The sequence below is a fragment of the Stegostoma tigrinum genome, chromosome 23 (assembly GCF_030684315.1).
Source record: "Stegostoma tigrinum isolate sSteTig4 chromosome 23, sSteTig4.hap1, whole genome shotgun sequence".
NCBI classification, from domain to species: domain Eukaryota; kingdom Metazoa; phylum Chordata; class Chondrichthyes; order Orectolobiformes; family Stegostomatidae; genus Stegostoma; species Stegostoma tigrinum.
Window position 1 is genome coordinate 49,658,472 of NC_081376.1, and position 16,100 is coordinate 49,674,571.

The 16,100-nt window shown below is 43.2% G+C and overlaps 1 protein-coding gene across 5 annotated transcripts in view; it reads right to left on the reverse strand.

Moving 5' to 3' along the window:
- The window catches only part of ercc4 (excision repair cross-complementation group 4), a 38,089-nt gene that overhangs the window by 13,675 nt on the left and 8,314 nt on the right, over positions 1–16,100 (reverse strand). For 4 of the 5 annotated variants that reach the window (XM_048552099.2, XM_048552102.2, XM_048552103.2 and 1 more), the window contains 5 exons: positions 13,667–13,874; positions 11,494–11,674; positions 6,000–6,131; positions 2,608–2,715; positions 1,079–1,676 (listed from right to left, as the gene is read on the reverse strand). In XM_048552099.2, the coding sequence (XP_048408056.2) occupies positions 1,079–1,676; positions 2,608–2,715; positions 6,000–6,131; positions 11,494–11,674; positions 13,667–13,874 (1,227 nt within the window). Of the gene's footprint in view, positions 1–1,078; positions 1,677–2,607; positions 2,716–5,999; positions 6,132–11,493; positions 11,675–13,666; positions 13,875–15,648; position 16,100 lie in introns of those variants that run through there. The other variant, XM_048552101.2, reaches the window with a different exon arrangement.

The window sequence follows — 16,100 nt, forward strand, 5'->3', positions numbered from 1 at the left end:
TGGGATCTCAAACAGCAAGAAGCAACTTGTTTGAAACACGGGTCCTGAAGGGTCTTGATCAGGTGGATGTGGAAAGCATGTTTCCTCTTGTGGGAATCTAGTACAGGGTCACTGTTATAGGGGTCATCCATTTAAGACAGGAGGGGAGGATAATTATTTTTTCTCACAGAGGGTCAGAAGTCTTTGGAATTCTTCCTCAAAAGGTGATGGTAGAAAATTTAAAAATTGTTTTTAAGGCAGCAATAGATAAACTCTTGACGAGAAAGTGATTAAAATGTTACCAGAAGCGTGCAGAAAAATCAGATAAGCATGATCTCACTGAGTGGGATTAACGAGCAGAGTGGCCTACTCCTGCTCCGAACCTGTACACATGTAGGGCTATTAGCAAAATCTTAGGAATCAGCAATGAAATATACGATGACAGAATTATTGGCAAGGACATTGGACCATGAATAAATATGAGTAGCAGGAGAACTCCCCTATTACTTGTTAAATAGTGCCATTCATTATTTTACATTCAACTGAGGGGAAAGACAGGCCTGAGGTTAATGTTTCATCTAAAGAGTTTTGACAGCACAGTACTGAAGTGTTGAACTGGATACTGTGCTCAAGTCACTGCACCGTGGCTCCAAATCAGAAGCATTGATTCAGAGGTAAAACTGCTTTACTGAACTAGAACTTACATTTTAGGAGAGGCAACCTGGTATGGCTTCCACAGAATGAGGACACCTAAGGGACATCCAAAATTAGTCATAACTCCAGTGGAAATGGTACATTAGTGGAAAAGTTATGATACTGAACTAGCATCACACAGCTTGTGTGTTCATATCAAATCATGACAAGTGTGAAACTAAATGCAAGGGTCCATTTCCCTTCCCAGCATTGGTCTTGAGGTGACGTTGACCTACAGAATTAAAGTGGCTGACTCCTAACCATCTCTGAAGTGATCAGCTGTTAAAAGACAATAGCTTCAAAAAGGCTACTGCAATTGGGGATGGACAATAAGCCTTGCTTGGGTTCTCGTTCTGAATTTTAAAAAAAAAATTCACGCCTTTAAAAAGTTTGCAAACAGTGTTACCGGAGAGGCTTGCCGGGCTTGCTTGCTCTGTAAATCTCAAGCTGACGAACAAATGACAGTTCTGCATCATACAGTATAACGTAGCGGGGCTCGATTTCATGCAGTACACGGGACAGGCTGTAGGGATCACTGCAGCCCTGTAAGGGATGGATGACAATGAGCGGCTCATTCAGGATTCCATAGCAGGCCTCTGTCGGAAGTTTCATAATCACACCCTTCGATTGAGCTTCCTTGATGTTGGCTTCTGGGCTAACACTTTCTTCAATCTCCTCTTCCCCCTCTCCTTCTTTTACCTTATGAGAACCTTCACCATTTTCTGTTCCTACCATTTGAGTTAATGTCAACTCTGGTTTCCTCCTGTTTTTAGCAGTCTCTGCTTTTGCTTTCTTCAGTTTCGGCCCATTGCCAGGTTTCGATTTTGCCTTGGTTTTAGCAGGCTTCTTGTCCTTTATGCAGGCTTTCCCAGCATCCTCTGCCTTCTCGCTCTTCCCAAAGGTTTTATTATACAGTCTCATTAACAAGTCTTCTGCTCCAACAGTAATATATTCCTTCAGTTGGGCACAGGTTCTATCATCACTGGCACAGATCAGCACATGACCTAGAGGCAGCCAAAGAAAAACACTGCTGCAATCAACTGGGTTCACTAAGAAATACTCACCTACAATATCAGACCACATCGCCGAAAAGACAGACCTGCTGCTGAAGTTTTTTCATCTGCACTCATTAGGACAATTGCAAAAATGCCAAATTTCAAACAATCAGAACAAATTACACTGTGGGAAAACAGGATATTGATTAGATGAAGCCTCACAGTGGAGCTGTTACCTTGGAGCTTGTAACTCCAATATTTCTGCTTACGATGAGAAGCCCTGTTTTAGGTTTATAATATAAACATTCCACTGATCAGTAGTTTCATGCAATTCAATTAGGTCCACGTCATTGTGGAAGTAAGCAGTGAGCGTGTTTAGACAGCAAATATCACTGGCAATTTATCTTTGGCATAATTTATATTCCTGTAGCAGCTTTGTAAAAACAATAAGTATGAATCTTGTGCGCAATAAAGTGAAACATATTTTACATAAACATATAGCTGATTCATAAATCATTTACTATTTCTGAGCAAACCCAATTTTCATCCAAATTTCAAGATCAGTTTCTCTGCATGTTCCAGCCTAGTTGTCCCATAAAAAGCTTAAAACATTTGATGTCAATGTATACGCCATCTGGAGTTGTCATTCTCACAGGATTCCAATAAGTCCAGCCAACAGAGTTCTGGAGTTCAGCAAAGCCGAAGTCAGCGTTCAATTCTTTCAGTCGAGACAATGTGGAGCTGCAGGAACGCAGCAGGTCAGGCAGCATCAAAGCAGGAAAGTCGACATTTTGGGTCCCAACCTGAAACGTTGACTTTCCTGCTCTTTTGATGCCGCCCGACCTGTTGTGTTCCTCCAGCTCCATACTGCATCAACTCCAACTGCCAGCATCTGCAGTTCTTGCTTTCATTCAATTCTTTTAGATGTTCATCAGCTCACCTGAGGCTGTCAATGTTTCGCTGGGCTCATTCTCCCTTTTGATCTCCGCTAGGACTTCACTCAATGCTTCCCACTTTGGGTTCGGCTCCAGGATGAGATCCTTTTGTTCTAAGTAAAATGCAAGACAAAAGCAATGTTGTGCTCAAGCTACTGACAACTTCAACTAGTTCTCCAGTCATCCTGCCTTTCAAGTCTGAATTGGTTTCGAAATGTATAAAATTCTCTCCCTTCCCTGCTTCCTGCGCGGGACAGTAGATCGGCGAAACACAATGTTGTTCTGTAGCTACCTGCGGAGAGTCAGTTAACAGTGTCCTTTTGGTGACTGGTATGTGAATTGCCACTTCCCCTTTGTAGAGATGTAGCTGGCCTGCAGGTGGCTTCACCTCACTTTCGTACCAGAAATTTGGCTTACAAAATCCTAGATACCAAATGGCAATGCCCTTCACCATTGATCATTTCAAACTACCAAAAGAATAATAGAGGATAACAATGTATCAGGCTTGAGCTTCTTAATGCTCCTTGTAAAAGCAAATCTTATCAGAGATTGTTAAATCACGGCTTCAAAGCAGGTAAGAATTTTTTTTCTCTCCTAGGGTCTTCCTCATCCTTCGAACAAACACGATGAGCTCAGTACTGTGGAAATTCCTCGGGACTCTCCTTAAGTGTTATCAGGCTGACTTATTCTCTGCTGTTTGCCCACTCTCAGTCAGGTCCTCATGCAGTATGATGGGAAGTTAGACAGGGAGATTTACTGGTACACCTCACCATCCAAACTTTGATAGCTCCTTCCTTCCCAATAAATGCAACTGGTGAGGGGGAGTTGGGGGCTAGTTCTCCAACCAATTCCACTCCTGGTAGCGGTGTTTCCACTGCTCCCCCTGTAAGGCCACAGGAAAATCTCTTTTGGCCTGAGAATCACCCCTGCACTGTCCTTACTGAGGGAAAAGGGTCTTATGTACTGTTCTACTTGTTTATTTCTTACTTGTCTCAGTTGTTGCTATGAAATTCACACTTCTTCAGAACCAAAACTGGTGGCATGGTGAACAGTGAGGTAGTTATCTAAGATTACAAAGAAATCTTGAACAACTGGGTGAATGGGCTGAGGAGGGGCAGATGGTGTATAATTTGGATAAATGTGAGCTACTTTATTTTGAGAAAAACAAGAAAGGACAGGACTAATCCAATTAAAAGTAGGGCCCCTGAGTCGTGTTGCTCAGCAGGGAGACCTAGGAGTTTAGGTCCATAATTCTTTGAAATTTGTGTCTCATGTAGGCAAGGTGGTTAAGAAGGTGAAAACTGAAAAATCTGCGGATGCTGTAAATCAGAAGCAAAAACAGAAGTTACTGGAAAAGCTCAGCAGGTCTGACAGCATCTGTGAAGAGAAACCAGAGTTAATCTTTTTGGGTCCAGTGACCCTTCCTCAGTCACCGGACTCAAAACGTTAACTCTGATTTCTCTTCACAGATGCTGCCAGACCTGCTGAGCTTCTCCAGTATCTGTTTTTATTTGTGGTTAAGAAGGTGTTTAGCATGTTTGATTTCATTGCTCAGATTTTTGAGAATAGGAGTTGGGAAGTCATGTTGAGGTTCTGGAGGATGTTGGTGCAGCGTCTTCTGGAGTACTGTGTGCAGTTCTGTTTGCCTTGTGATAGGAAGGATTTTATTAAGCTGGAGAAGATTGGGAAAAGGTTTGCCAGGAATGGAAGTTGAGAGTTTTAGGCAGAGGCTGGATAGGCTGGGACTTTGTTCACTAGGTTGAGCGACGATCTTTTAGAGGTTTTCAAAAATCATAAGGGGTATAGATAAGATGCATGGCAGGTATCTTTTCCCGAAGGTGGGTGACTTCAAGAACAGGCAGCGTATTTTGAAGGTGGGAGGAGAAAGATTTAAGAAGGACACGAGGAACACGTTTTTTTTTTACAGAGTGCGGTCTGTGTGGAATGAACTTACGGATGAAGTGGTGGACGTGGATACAATTACGAAATATAAAAGACATTTAGATAAATACTTGAATTAGAAAGTTTTGGGGGGGATATGAGCCAAGGGCAGGTAAGTGGGGCTAGTTTAGTCTGGAATTGTGTTCGGCATGGACTGGTGGACAGAAGGATCTGTTTCTATGCTGTATGACTCTAATCCAAAGAAAAGCACCCTACCTGCCAAAATTTGGGACAGCATAGATACACTTCGCAGAGTACCTTGGTTACTGAAATTATAATTTATAAGTGACCAATGAGCTGCAACAGTCAGTGAGCAGCTTCGCAGTTCTTAGCCCATCAGGTGCACCTCATGGGTAGGAGCTACTGGAGCAGGTGGGAAAGAATTCAAATTATGGTACGAAGAAGAAATGATGAAAGGCTAAGAAAATAAAGGAAGGAGAGGGAAAGAGGAGATGAAGAAAGTGTCGGCCAGCATCAGGGAAGCTTATTTGAAGGGTGTGATTATGAAACTTCCGACAGATGCCTGCTATGGAATCCTGAACGAGCCACTCATTGTCATCCATCCCTTACAGGGCTGCAGTGATCCCTACAGCCTGTCCTGTGTACTGCACGAAATCAAGCCGTGCTACACAATACTGTAAAAATTCAGAACTGTCATTTGTTTGCCAGCTTAAGACTTCGAGATCAAGTAAGGAGCAATTATCACATTCCTGGGCCTTTAAGAGAGCCTGACTAACCAGTTAATTCATAGAATCCCTACAGTGTGGAAGCAGGTCATTCGGCCTATTGAGTCCATACTGCCCCCTCCAACAAGCATTCCACCCAGACCACCCCCTACCCTATCCATGTAACCCTGCATTTCCCATGGCCAATCCACCTAACCTGCACATCTCTGGTCTGTGGGAGGAAACCGGAGCAACCATAGGAAACCTACGCAGACACAGGGAGATTGTGCAAACTCCACACAGACAGTCGCCCAAAGCTTGGAACTGGACCTAGGTACGTGGCACTGAGCGGTAGCAATGGTAACCACTGAGCCACTGTGAAACCGGTAGACACTGCTTATTTGCCTACTTCAGATATCAAATTGCCAGGTCTGCTAACCTTTTGTTGCTAGGTCCATCATCTTGAAGCTGCACACAGCCCATGCTTTATTTTGCCCTGCCCTGAAGGTTGGGACAGTGACTGCTGGATCATTAGATAATTAAGCATAGGTCAGAGGGTTGGCCAGACAGATTGCAGACAGGAAAAGCTACTGATGAGCAGATTGGCAGGTGACTTGACTGACTGTGACACAGCCATCATTCTCCAGAACACTGCATGATACAGAACTTCCACAGAAAGCAATACAAGACAACCCCCTGGAAACTGAGATTTCACATACAAACATGTTGAACATGGAGCAGCTAAATCAGCCCAAACACACATTGAACAGTGATGATTATTAAATACGCACCTGTCTTGTCTGTTTCTGTTGGTTCAGCCTTTGTCACATTTGCTGAGGTTTTAAGCTTTGAGTCGAGACGCTTGTACACTCTGGCTCGAGCATTCACAAACATTGTGTTACTCGCATCCAAAAATAACCACCCTGTCAGCACAAACCAATATTTGCTAATTATACTTCATGGCATCAAAGTGGGGAGGGTCAATGCTTTATTTACTGGTGAAAGGCAACGGCAAGGAAGCAAGGACACAGCATCGAGGATGCCCTGGATGAACAATGCTACCTTCCATTCAATGATGCGCAACCCGATTTAATAATCAAACAACTCTGTCACTGGATGTCAACAGCTGTACTTCTCACAACTTTTCTTCTCTGGCTCTTTCCAAGGTACAACTGAGGACCGTGTGCAACAACAGCAAAGGTGCCATCACAGCCTTACTGAGAAGCCAGGAGGGGATTGGCGGAAACATCACAGCAAAGCATTCAAGCAATACATTACCGACGTGCCAGATGTCATCTAGAGTCTCTCCTATCAGTACTAATCTGCATTACACCGGGTATTTCTTGAGGGAATATATTTTGCCAAGCAGAGCATTCTGATGATCTTTTTGCGTCACTCAGTTATTGTTAAATAAATTTTAAGAAGCTGATTTCGATGAAACTGCCTCAAGATACTTGACAAGACTTTGAAATACAACTTCAGAAGTGAGTTGATCAGTCTGCCAGCATGTACGGTAATATTCATGATCTCTTCACTAATTCCCATCACAACTGCAGCAGCTGGGACCACAAGAGGGAAAGAAAATGGGGATTGATATCTGATCTGATTTTTGAGGCCTTCCATCAGCTGCCCTCCACAAACGGACCTGTTCAAATAATTTTAAATGAAACCAACTGAGTTTTTAAATCACAAGACAACCTGGTCACTGTCTCTGACAATGATATTTTATTTCCAGATTTTTATTCAAATTGAATTCAAATTTTCACATTGCTATGGTGAGACCTGATCTCAGTATTGTAACTACTATGTCACTGTTCATAATTTATTTGGCCATTAAAGCCTACATGGCAGTGTTGTTAAAAGACAAAGAAAACTGCACAAGGACATACAATAAAGCTAATGACATTCAAATCAAAAATGAAGAAGGTATCCTGTCTGCTCCTGAGACTGCTACATATCAGAGCAGACTGTTTGGAACATGAGACTAAGTATTACATACAGAAAGAAAAACAGATACTTTTAAACAGAGGATCAATGTCAAGCAAAGCTGCATGATAGACTCCATGTTAGTTACCATTTACCCAACAGTTGTTATTCAACTCAAAGATCAATTGACCTCCAGTGTGACTATTAGACACCACTTGGATGTAAAACTCTAACCTTTTCCCTCCGTGCCCAAGCTAAACCGACCAGTGTAGTCGTACACACGACAGTATAGGGCGAAATGTAAAACAGACTTGTCCATTCCTCCCACTTCCTACAGACAAAGGGGGTGGCCATGGGCACCCGCATGGGCCCCAGCTATGCCTGCCTCTTTGTAGGTTACGTGGAACAGTCCCTCTTCCGCACCTACACAGGCCCCAAACCCCGCCTCTTCCTCCGGTACATTGATGACTATATCGGCGCCGCCTCTTGCTCCCCAGAGGAGCTCGAACAGTTCATCCACTTCACCAACACCTTCCACTCCAACCTTCAGTTCACCTGGGCCATCTCCAGCACATCCCTCAACTTCCTGGACCTCTCAGTCTCCATCTCAGGCAACCAGCTTGTAACTGATGTCCATTTCAAGCCCACCGACTCCCACAGCTACCTAGAATACACCTCCTCCCACCCACCCTCCTGCAAAAATTCCACCCCCTATTCCCAATTCCTCCGCCTCCGCCCCCACGATGAGGCATTCCATTCCCGCACATCCCAGATGTCCAAGTTCTTCAAGGACCGCAACTTTTCCCCCACAGTGGTCGAGAACGCCCTTGACCGCGTCTCCCGCAACATATCCCTCACACCCCGCCCCCGCCACAACCGCCCAAAGAGGATCCCCCTCGTTCTCACACACCACCCCACCAACCTCCAGATACAACGCATCATCCTCCGACACTTGCGCTATCTACAATCCGACCCCACCACCCAAGACATTTTTCCATCCCCACCCTTGTCTGCTTTCCGGAGAGACCACTCTCTCCGTGACTCCCTTGCTCGCTCCACACTGCCCTCCAACCCCACCACACCCGGCACCTTCCCCTGCAACCGCAGGAAATGCTATACTTGCCCCCACACCTCCTCCCTCACCCCTATCCCAGGCCCCAAGATGACTTTCCATATTAAGCAGAGGTTCACCTGCACATCTGCCAATGTGGTATACTGTATCCACTGTACCCGGTGTGGCTTCCTCTACATTGGGGAAACCAAGCGGAGGCTTGGGGACCGCTTTGCAGAACACCTCCGCTCGGTTCGCAATAAACAACCGCACCTCCCAGTCGCAAACCATTTCCACTCCCCCTCCCATTCGTTAGATGACATGTCCATCATGGGCCTCCTGTAGTGCCACAATGATGCCACCCGAGGGTTGCAGGAACAGCAACTCATATTCCGCTTGGGAACCCTGCAGCCCAATGGTATCAATGTGGACTTCACCAGCTTCAAAATCTGCCCTTCCCCCACCGAATCCCACAGCCAGCCCAGTTCGTCCCCTCCCCCCACTGCACCACACGACCAGCCCAGCTCTTCCCCTCCACCCACTGCATCCCAAAACCAGTCCAACCTGTCTCTGCTTCCCTAACCTGTTCTTCCTCTCACCCATCCCTTCCTCCCACCCCAAGCCGCACCTCCATCTCCTACCTACTAACCTCATCCCACCTCCTTGACCTGTCCATCTTCCCTGGACTGACCTATCCCCTCCCCACCTATACTCTCCTCTCCACCTATCTTCTTTTCTCTCCATCTTCGGTCCGCCTCCCCCTCTCTATTCCAAAACCCTCACCCCATCCCCATCTCTGATGAAGGGTCTAGGCCTGAAACATCAGCTTTTGTGCTCCTGAGATGCTGCTGGGCCTGTGTTCATCCAGCCTCACATTTTATTGTCTTGGATTCTCCAGCATCTGCAGTTCCCATTATCACTGTACAACATTCAGTGAACAAACTGTTTTCACAACACCACCCTGCACTAGATTTTAAGCCACTTGCAATCTCTTCAGTTTGAGAAATAAAAGACTTGGCCAAAACTTGAACGTTGCCAAAAACAAACCAACCCAGATTTGGCCAAGTGTTCCACTTCCATTTATATTGAAGGAGAGACTCTGGAACATATATGGGAATTGCTCAATTCCCATACCTTAGCAACTACCTCTCTCAATTACATCTGTACTTATGGTCTGGGCTTTACCATTAGGTGCTTATGAACATTAACAAGAAGGGTTCAATGACTAAAGGCTCCAACCTTACAAAATCTGAGGGGAGATCATTAGGTGACTGGTGTTTCCTTCAAGTTAGTTACCTGCAACAATTCTTGCAACATACTAGGCCCCAACAGGATACAGGGTCTTCCTCTGGATACCCATCGTCAGGGTACTGATGCCAGGCATGTCTGCACTTCCTACAACAATGCCCAGGCTACACAGCAAAGGCAAGCCTGTGGTTTGGAAACTGAAATGTGAGGATTGTGCACCCTGGCACAATTAATGACTCTCATTCCACATCGGGCATACAGAAGATAATCCTAATTGACCAGGAGGCAGGAGGCACTCAAGCTTGGTGATGACATTACAACTCTACAAGGAAAAAGATTAGCTGACACAGGCTCTATTCAGGAGGTTAATTATACCATCTACAAATAGGGAAAGAACACAGAGTACCAGTGAGTGTGGCGGAAGCTTGACAGAGAGCAAACAGCCAACCAAGTCGATCGTGCAACCACAACATTCTTCATTTCTCTGAGGGGCTCAGCAATCTGCAGTCTGTGCTGTAGGTGCATCCTATCATGAAATAATGTAGAACTTCAAGCTAGTTCGCACAGTGCAAGATTTCTTGCTAAGGTCTATCACCCTGTCCCATTTCATTTATAATTCACAAAGTTTAAAATGTGGACGATGCAAGAACACAGAAAAGAGAAAACCAGTCGGGCAGTTAGAAGGGATACACTGGAAGAACCTAGAGTGAAGATCGAAATGGATCTGGAACACCACGATAAGTCTGTCCATTTAGGCCGATGATTCAGAAAATGGCAATTACGACGCAGATGTTACAAGGACGGAGATAGCCAGGAGTTACCTTGTGAAAATGAGAGATGTGTTAACAACAGAAAAAAAACTCAAGCTCATAACAAGGGAACATCTCATGAGCTGCTACATTTGATTCACTTTCCTGTACAATTCAGGGATATGGATAATAAGTAAAGCTCCATGGAAAAAGTGTAGATGTCAAGATTCCATACGTATACACACATCACAAGGCAAATGTGGATGTACGCGAAATTGCAAGAGCAAAAAGAACTCTAAAAAGATACATCCAGGGAGGAAAAGAGGAGAATTTTGACCTTTCCATCAGAGCTGAAAAGCTACAGAGATCTCTTCTAGAAGGTAAAGTGGAAGGCAACAAAAAGGGTTGACCCAGACATAGTTGGACCGCATATTCTGATTTGCATTTCAGCTTCCAAACCACAAGCTTACTTTTCCTTATTTGCTGTGTAGCCTGGGCATTGTTTTAGGATTGCCCTGCATCAGCCATCCACCCACCATGACCTGTGAATGGGTATCCAGAGTAAGCTCGTGCAGTTAAGCGCCCACAGTGGGTATGAGAGGATAGTATAGGACAGACAAGCAGGATGCCATGACAGCTGATCTCCTGACAAAAGTAGCTATGTGCAGCATCAGTAATGAATCTTGCTCAGAACAGGGGAATGATTTGCCTATTAAAAGGTACAACTAGAATGCCTATGCCCAAAGAATACATTTGAACGCACAGCTCCTCCTTTGTCAGACATGGACATAGTGCACCTTCCTAATTGTCCTTCAAGGGTACTTCATTGGGTATGAAGTGCTTTGGGGACACTCCAGGGCGGCAAAAGTACCTACATAGATGCAAGTCTTTGTTTCTGCCTTCTCCACCAAAATAGTTGTCCTCCGATGCAGGCTCTGTTCACTGACTGTTTCATCTTTCAAAATTAGCAGAAGAATGAGACTTTTAAATGAGTCTTATTTGTTGTTAAACTACTAAAATTGAATTGGAAAATCGACTCTGGGAAATGCAACCCTTTTTCTGCCCCTCGTAGTTTGAGGCCATTTGTTTCTAGTATATCAAGTGTCAAGCAATGCTAAAACAGTATGAGTCAGGATTCACTACACAGAAGCCTCAGAAACTGGATATGCTCCCAAAGATCAGCAACATTTCTGTGAGGTATGGCCTGAGTGCTAGCTATTTGCTAAAGTGTGCAGGCAGTTAATCTTATAGCTGCCCATGATGTATTTTCTAAATATTGAACTGAATTTTCAGTCTTTATTTTACAATTACCTGAATTCTGCCCGAAAGCTTTTTCAGTAGCCCGAAGAGACTCAAGCAGATTGAGAAAGGTAACACAGTCATACTGGGTTAGATATTCTAACAGAGTGCGAAGAACCTTCAAATCTTGTACCAGAGACTTGGTTTTTGCCCCAAGTTGGTGCCAGATTGGGTCCATATAGTAACAGATTGCCTGCAAAATAAGAAAACAGCAGTCGTTAAGTAAAAAATAAAAGCATTCATCAGCAGGGTAAAATATGGGCTATGAAATATAAACAGGAACTGCTGGAGAAACTCAGCACATGTGGGGAGAAACAGAGTGAACATTTCAGTCCAGCGTGACTCTTCCACAGAAGGGTCTCGTTCCGAAGAAAGCGTACCAGACTCGAAATATTAACTTGCTTTCTCTCTCTCTCTCTCTCTCTCTCTCTCTCCCCACTGATACTGCTGAGCTTCTTCAGCCTTTATTTTAATCTTAAATCTCTAGTATCAGCACTATTTTGCTTTTATTATAAAGGGCACTGGAAGCGGAGATTGAGAAACTAACAACCACAGGCCTCAGGGCCTTTTCTGCATATTGCCTGCAATCTTGCTTGTTAATCAGTTGACACACAGACAGGTTCCTGTTTTACTGACAAACAACATGGTAGATTCAGCCAATTATGACTTGATGCAGATACCTACAACATCGTCCAGCAAAACCAGAAATAAATAGCTACATTCAAAAGACTCTTTTCTTACATTTCGAAAGGCAATTTAATGGTGGACCCATCTTTTGATAAATTGCTCCCAAAAAGAACGTCCATTTATGGACAATCCTGGTGTGAATTGTTGAGTGTTTGCTTTCCGCTACACTTCTGTTTCATTTTCAAACAATGCTTTAGTTTTTGCCATGTAAATGTTGATACACATTATAGATTTTGAAATGGGGCTTGAATGTTTGCATTATAATATACCTATTTCTCACTAGGGAACTCTGACAAAGTCACCTTGGTTACAAAGTCATGCTTCAGCAATCTTTGGGATTTATGGACATTTTGCAATGAATAACCTTATTATAACTGACATTAAAACATTACTCAAGTTCAATTTCAATTTGTGTACCAGCCATGAATTAGAATGGCAGCACACTCAGTCACTAGGTCCTGAGTTCAGGGTCCAATTGACGATGAGCCAGACTCAAAGCTCCACTGCTGTGCAAAACTGTAGCCGAGCTGCACTGTTAGAGGTGCCAACTTTTGGATGAATCGTTAAACTGAGATCTCAGCTGTCTGCAGTGTTAGATGTAAAAAAAATCCCACTGCACTGTTTTTGAAGAGCAGCAGGGGAGATATGCTCATTGTCCTCACCAATATTTATTCCTCAATCAACATCATAAAAACAGATCATTCAGTCATTATCACATTGCTGCTTGCTATATGCAAACCTGCCTGCTTTTTCCACATTACACCAGTAACTACTGCATTGGCTGGAAAGCACTTCGAGGTATCTAGTGGTCACAAAAGGCACATTTAAATGCAGGCCATTTTACAAAAATATGGTGTATTTGCATTCAAGCCAGGTAATAGTTTGGCAGAACACAATTTATTACAGTTCCTTTGAGCCCTAAACGATGATGGAGTCATTTTGGCTACTCAAACGGCGTATAACTGGGAAGAAAGAACAACAGAATTCAAATAGCGGCTTCTTATCCTGACCAGGGAACAAAAAAAATCAGAAGCACGTGACCTACAGTAAGACCTTAAAATTGCCAGATGTTGAGAGAAAATGTATTAAGTTCAAAGCTAGTCAGAATCAGATAAATTACTGACTATTTACGTCTCTAATAACTAAATTTCAAATAATTTTTTTGTAAGCTGAGAATTTTAGTAGGTCATTTAGTCAATTTCTCTGTTAGTATTTTGCACAATTAAGAATTCTATTACTCAAAGTGTCTTCCAATTACTGCTCACTAACAGCTGCTGTGTTTGGAAAAATAATGGATTGTTTTTCTACATGGCTGCGCTGCCTCAGCAATGCACCAAGGTAATAAAAGAATCAACTAAAAGATCAGGGAATAATGGCAAATGGTGATAATATCAGTCTAAAGAACTCACTAACTCAACAGCAATACGTGCTGAGTCCTGGGCAGAGGACAGACTGCTGAAATCAATGTACATTTTTAAAAAAATCCTGAATAGCAAACCTTGTCAAATGACTTTCCAATAGCATTCTCAAGAGACAGCTCCTCGACATCCAAAGATGGGTTGTAGCGTTTAAGTTCCTTCAAGCATGCATTCATTACATCCATTATAGCAGTCTGGATAGCCAGCATGGAGGGTGTCAGAGATACGTGTAACTCTATTACTTCAGGTTTGTGCTTGTCCAGGCAGGAGCCGACCGCGACATGGAATCTAAGGGGAGAGGTAATCAGATCAGTGAAGGACAGCAAGGGGGATGCAGGTCACAGGATAAACACTGACTACAAGAACAGGCCAGCGGCTAGGAATTCTGTGGCAAGACCTGGCTGCCTGCCCATCATCCAGAAGGCACAAGCCAGGAGCGTGACAGGATGCTCTATACTTGCCTGGATGGGTGCAGCTCCAACAACATCCAGGACAAAGTAGGTGTGGTGCAGTCAAGCAGGCTAACATCCTCAACTTTCACTCACCTCACCACTAATATATGGTAGCAACGGCCTGCACTATCTACAAGATGCATTACAGCAAGACAGTACCTACCCAACCCGAGTCCTCGCCCATCTAGAAGGACAAGGGCAGCAGATACATGGGAACACCACTCCCTGCTAGTTCCCCTCCAAGCCACTCACCATCCCGACTTGGAAATATATCGCTGTTTCTTCATTGTTGCTGGGTCATATGTTTAGAATTCCCTCTTGAAGGGCACTATGGATGTAGTTACAGTTCATAGAGGGTGGCAGTTCAAGATGACAACTCACTTTCTTTAGGGCAATTTGGGATGAGCCAGCAATGCCCATAACCCATCAACAAATAAAATAAAGATGGATGTCAACAAACCATCGGTTCTTTGGGAGTAGATCTGTTAAGTATATGCATTCCATGAGGACAAAGTTTATGAATAAGTAATGTTATACACTACAACGATTAAACTCATTTCAACAAAAATCTCCTGTATTGGAAATTCCCAAACTCTTTTGATTGGAAACTACATAGCTCCAAGTAAAACATATTTTAAAGAACGTGAAATAAAACAAAGTGCTGGAGAAGCTCAGCAGGTCTATCAGCAGCTGTGGAGAGAAATAGAGTTCAGAACCTGAATAGGAGTTAGTAATTTTGTCCGTATAGAATTGATGGGCCAAAGGGTCTCTTCTGTACTGTATGATTTTATGATCAATGAGTCCTTCCAGACTCAAAGCATTAACTCTGTTTCTCCAGCACTTTGTTCTTAATTTCAGATTACCATAGTATTTTGCTTTTATTTAAAAGGATATGCCAAATATGGCATAAACAAAAGGACAGCACATTTATAATAATGGTCAAGGGACAGTTTCAAGGGCAGACTGCAGATTTCAAACATCTTTTGAGAACACAGAACCACTTCTTCAGTTCCAAACTTCTGGCAGCAATTCATTTTCAGCATATCTGCTGTACATGTTTCAAAACTGACTTTTTCTTCCGCAACCACAGCCTGCTCCAGAAGGAGCCTTTCGTCAGGAGATCACAATATTAAAAGATCAAAATGTTCTCTAAATGGTTGGAGTATTAACTTCTACAAGATTAGTGTGCCCCCTATCAAGCCCACTAGCCTCATCACTTACTTTGTACTACTGCAGCATAAGCTGGAGGCTAAACATGCAGAGTGCACTTCTCTTGTTCACTCACTCTGTCTCAATGAGCTATAATAGATGCCTTTTTTTCTGTATTTTGTATGTATAAAAGATTGCAGCTGGAGTGAAGTAGATTGAAGAATTGAATTTTAGATAAATCAGCAAGGTTACAATGGCTCCACAGAACTCTGTCTCTGAAATTAAGCACATTGCAGAGATTCTGTTCAACCTAAAGATGCCTATTTGGATACAACGAATTCTAACATTAATGGGTTTGGAAAAAGAGCCTATGTACCTCTCTTACCAAGTGTTACATTTTGTACTTTTAAGAGAAATCAGACAATGCTATTGCGTCAGTGTACTCCAATTCTGTTACATACCCTGGCAGTGCTCTAAGCCTCTGAAGACAGTTCAGGTTCCAGATTAAATCACCCTGTGTCTCCAACATCAGATGTTATGAAGTTGACAGTTGTCCTTACTTTGGATACAGTAGTTTCAGACAGGGACATTTGGGCATCTTATCTGTAATTATGGTACAGAAATTCCTAGTAGAACAATAATATCTAGAAGTGATGTGAAAATGTCATCTGATCATCTCAAAACAGGAGATGGCTGCATTTGGTAGATAAATAAAGATCTGTTTGAAACTGGTTTTATTTCTCAGATCAAAATAAGTCAATGCTGCAGTCAATGTAACATTCTGTACACTGGATAGACATCATGTGAAGTCCAAAGTACCTTCAATAGAATTACGCATTTGGCAACTGGAAGAGACTTCAGACTGATGAACTCCGTATGTATTAACTGGCAGTGTAGATTACGCGGTTTCTCC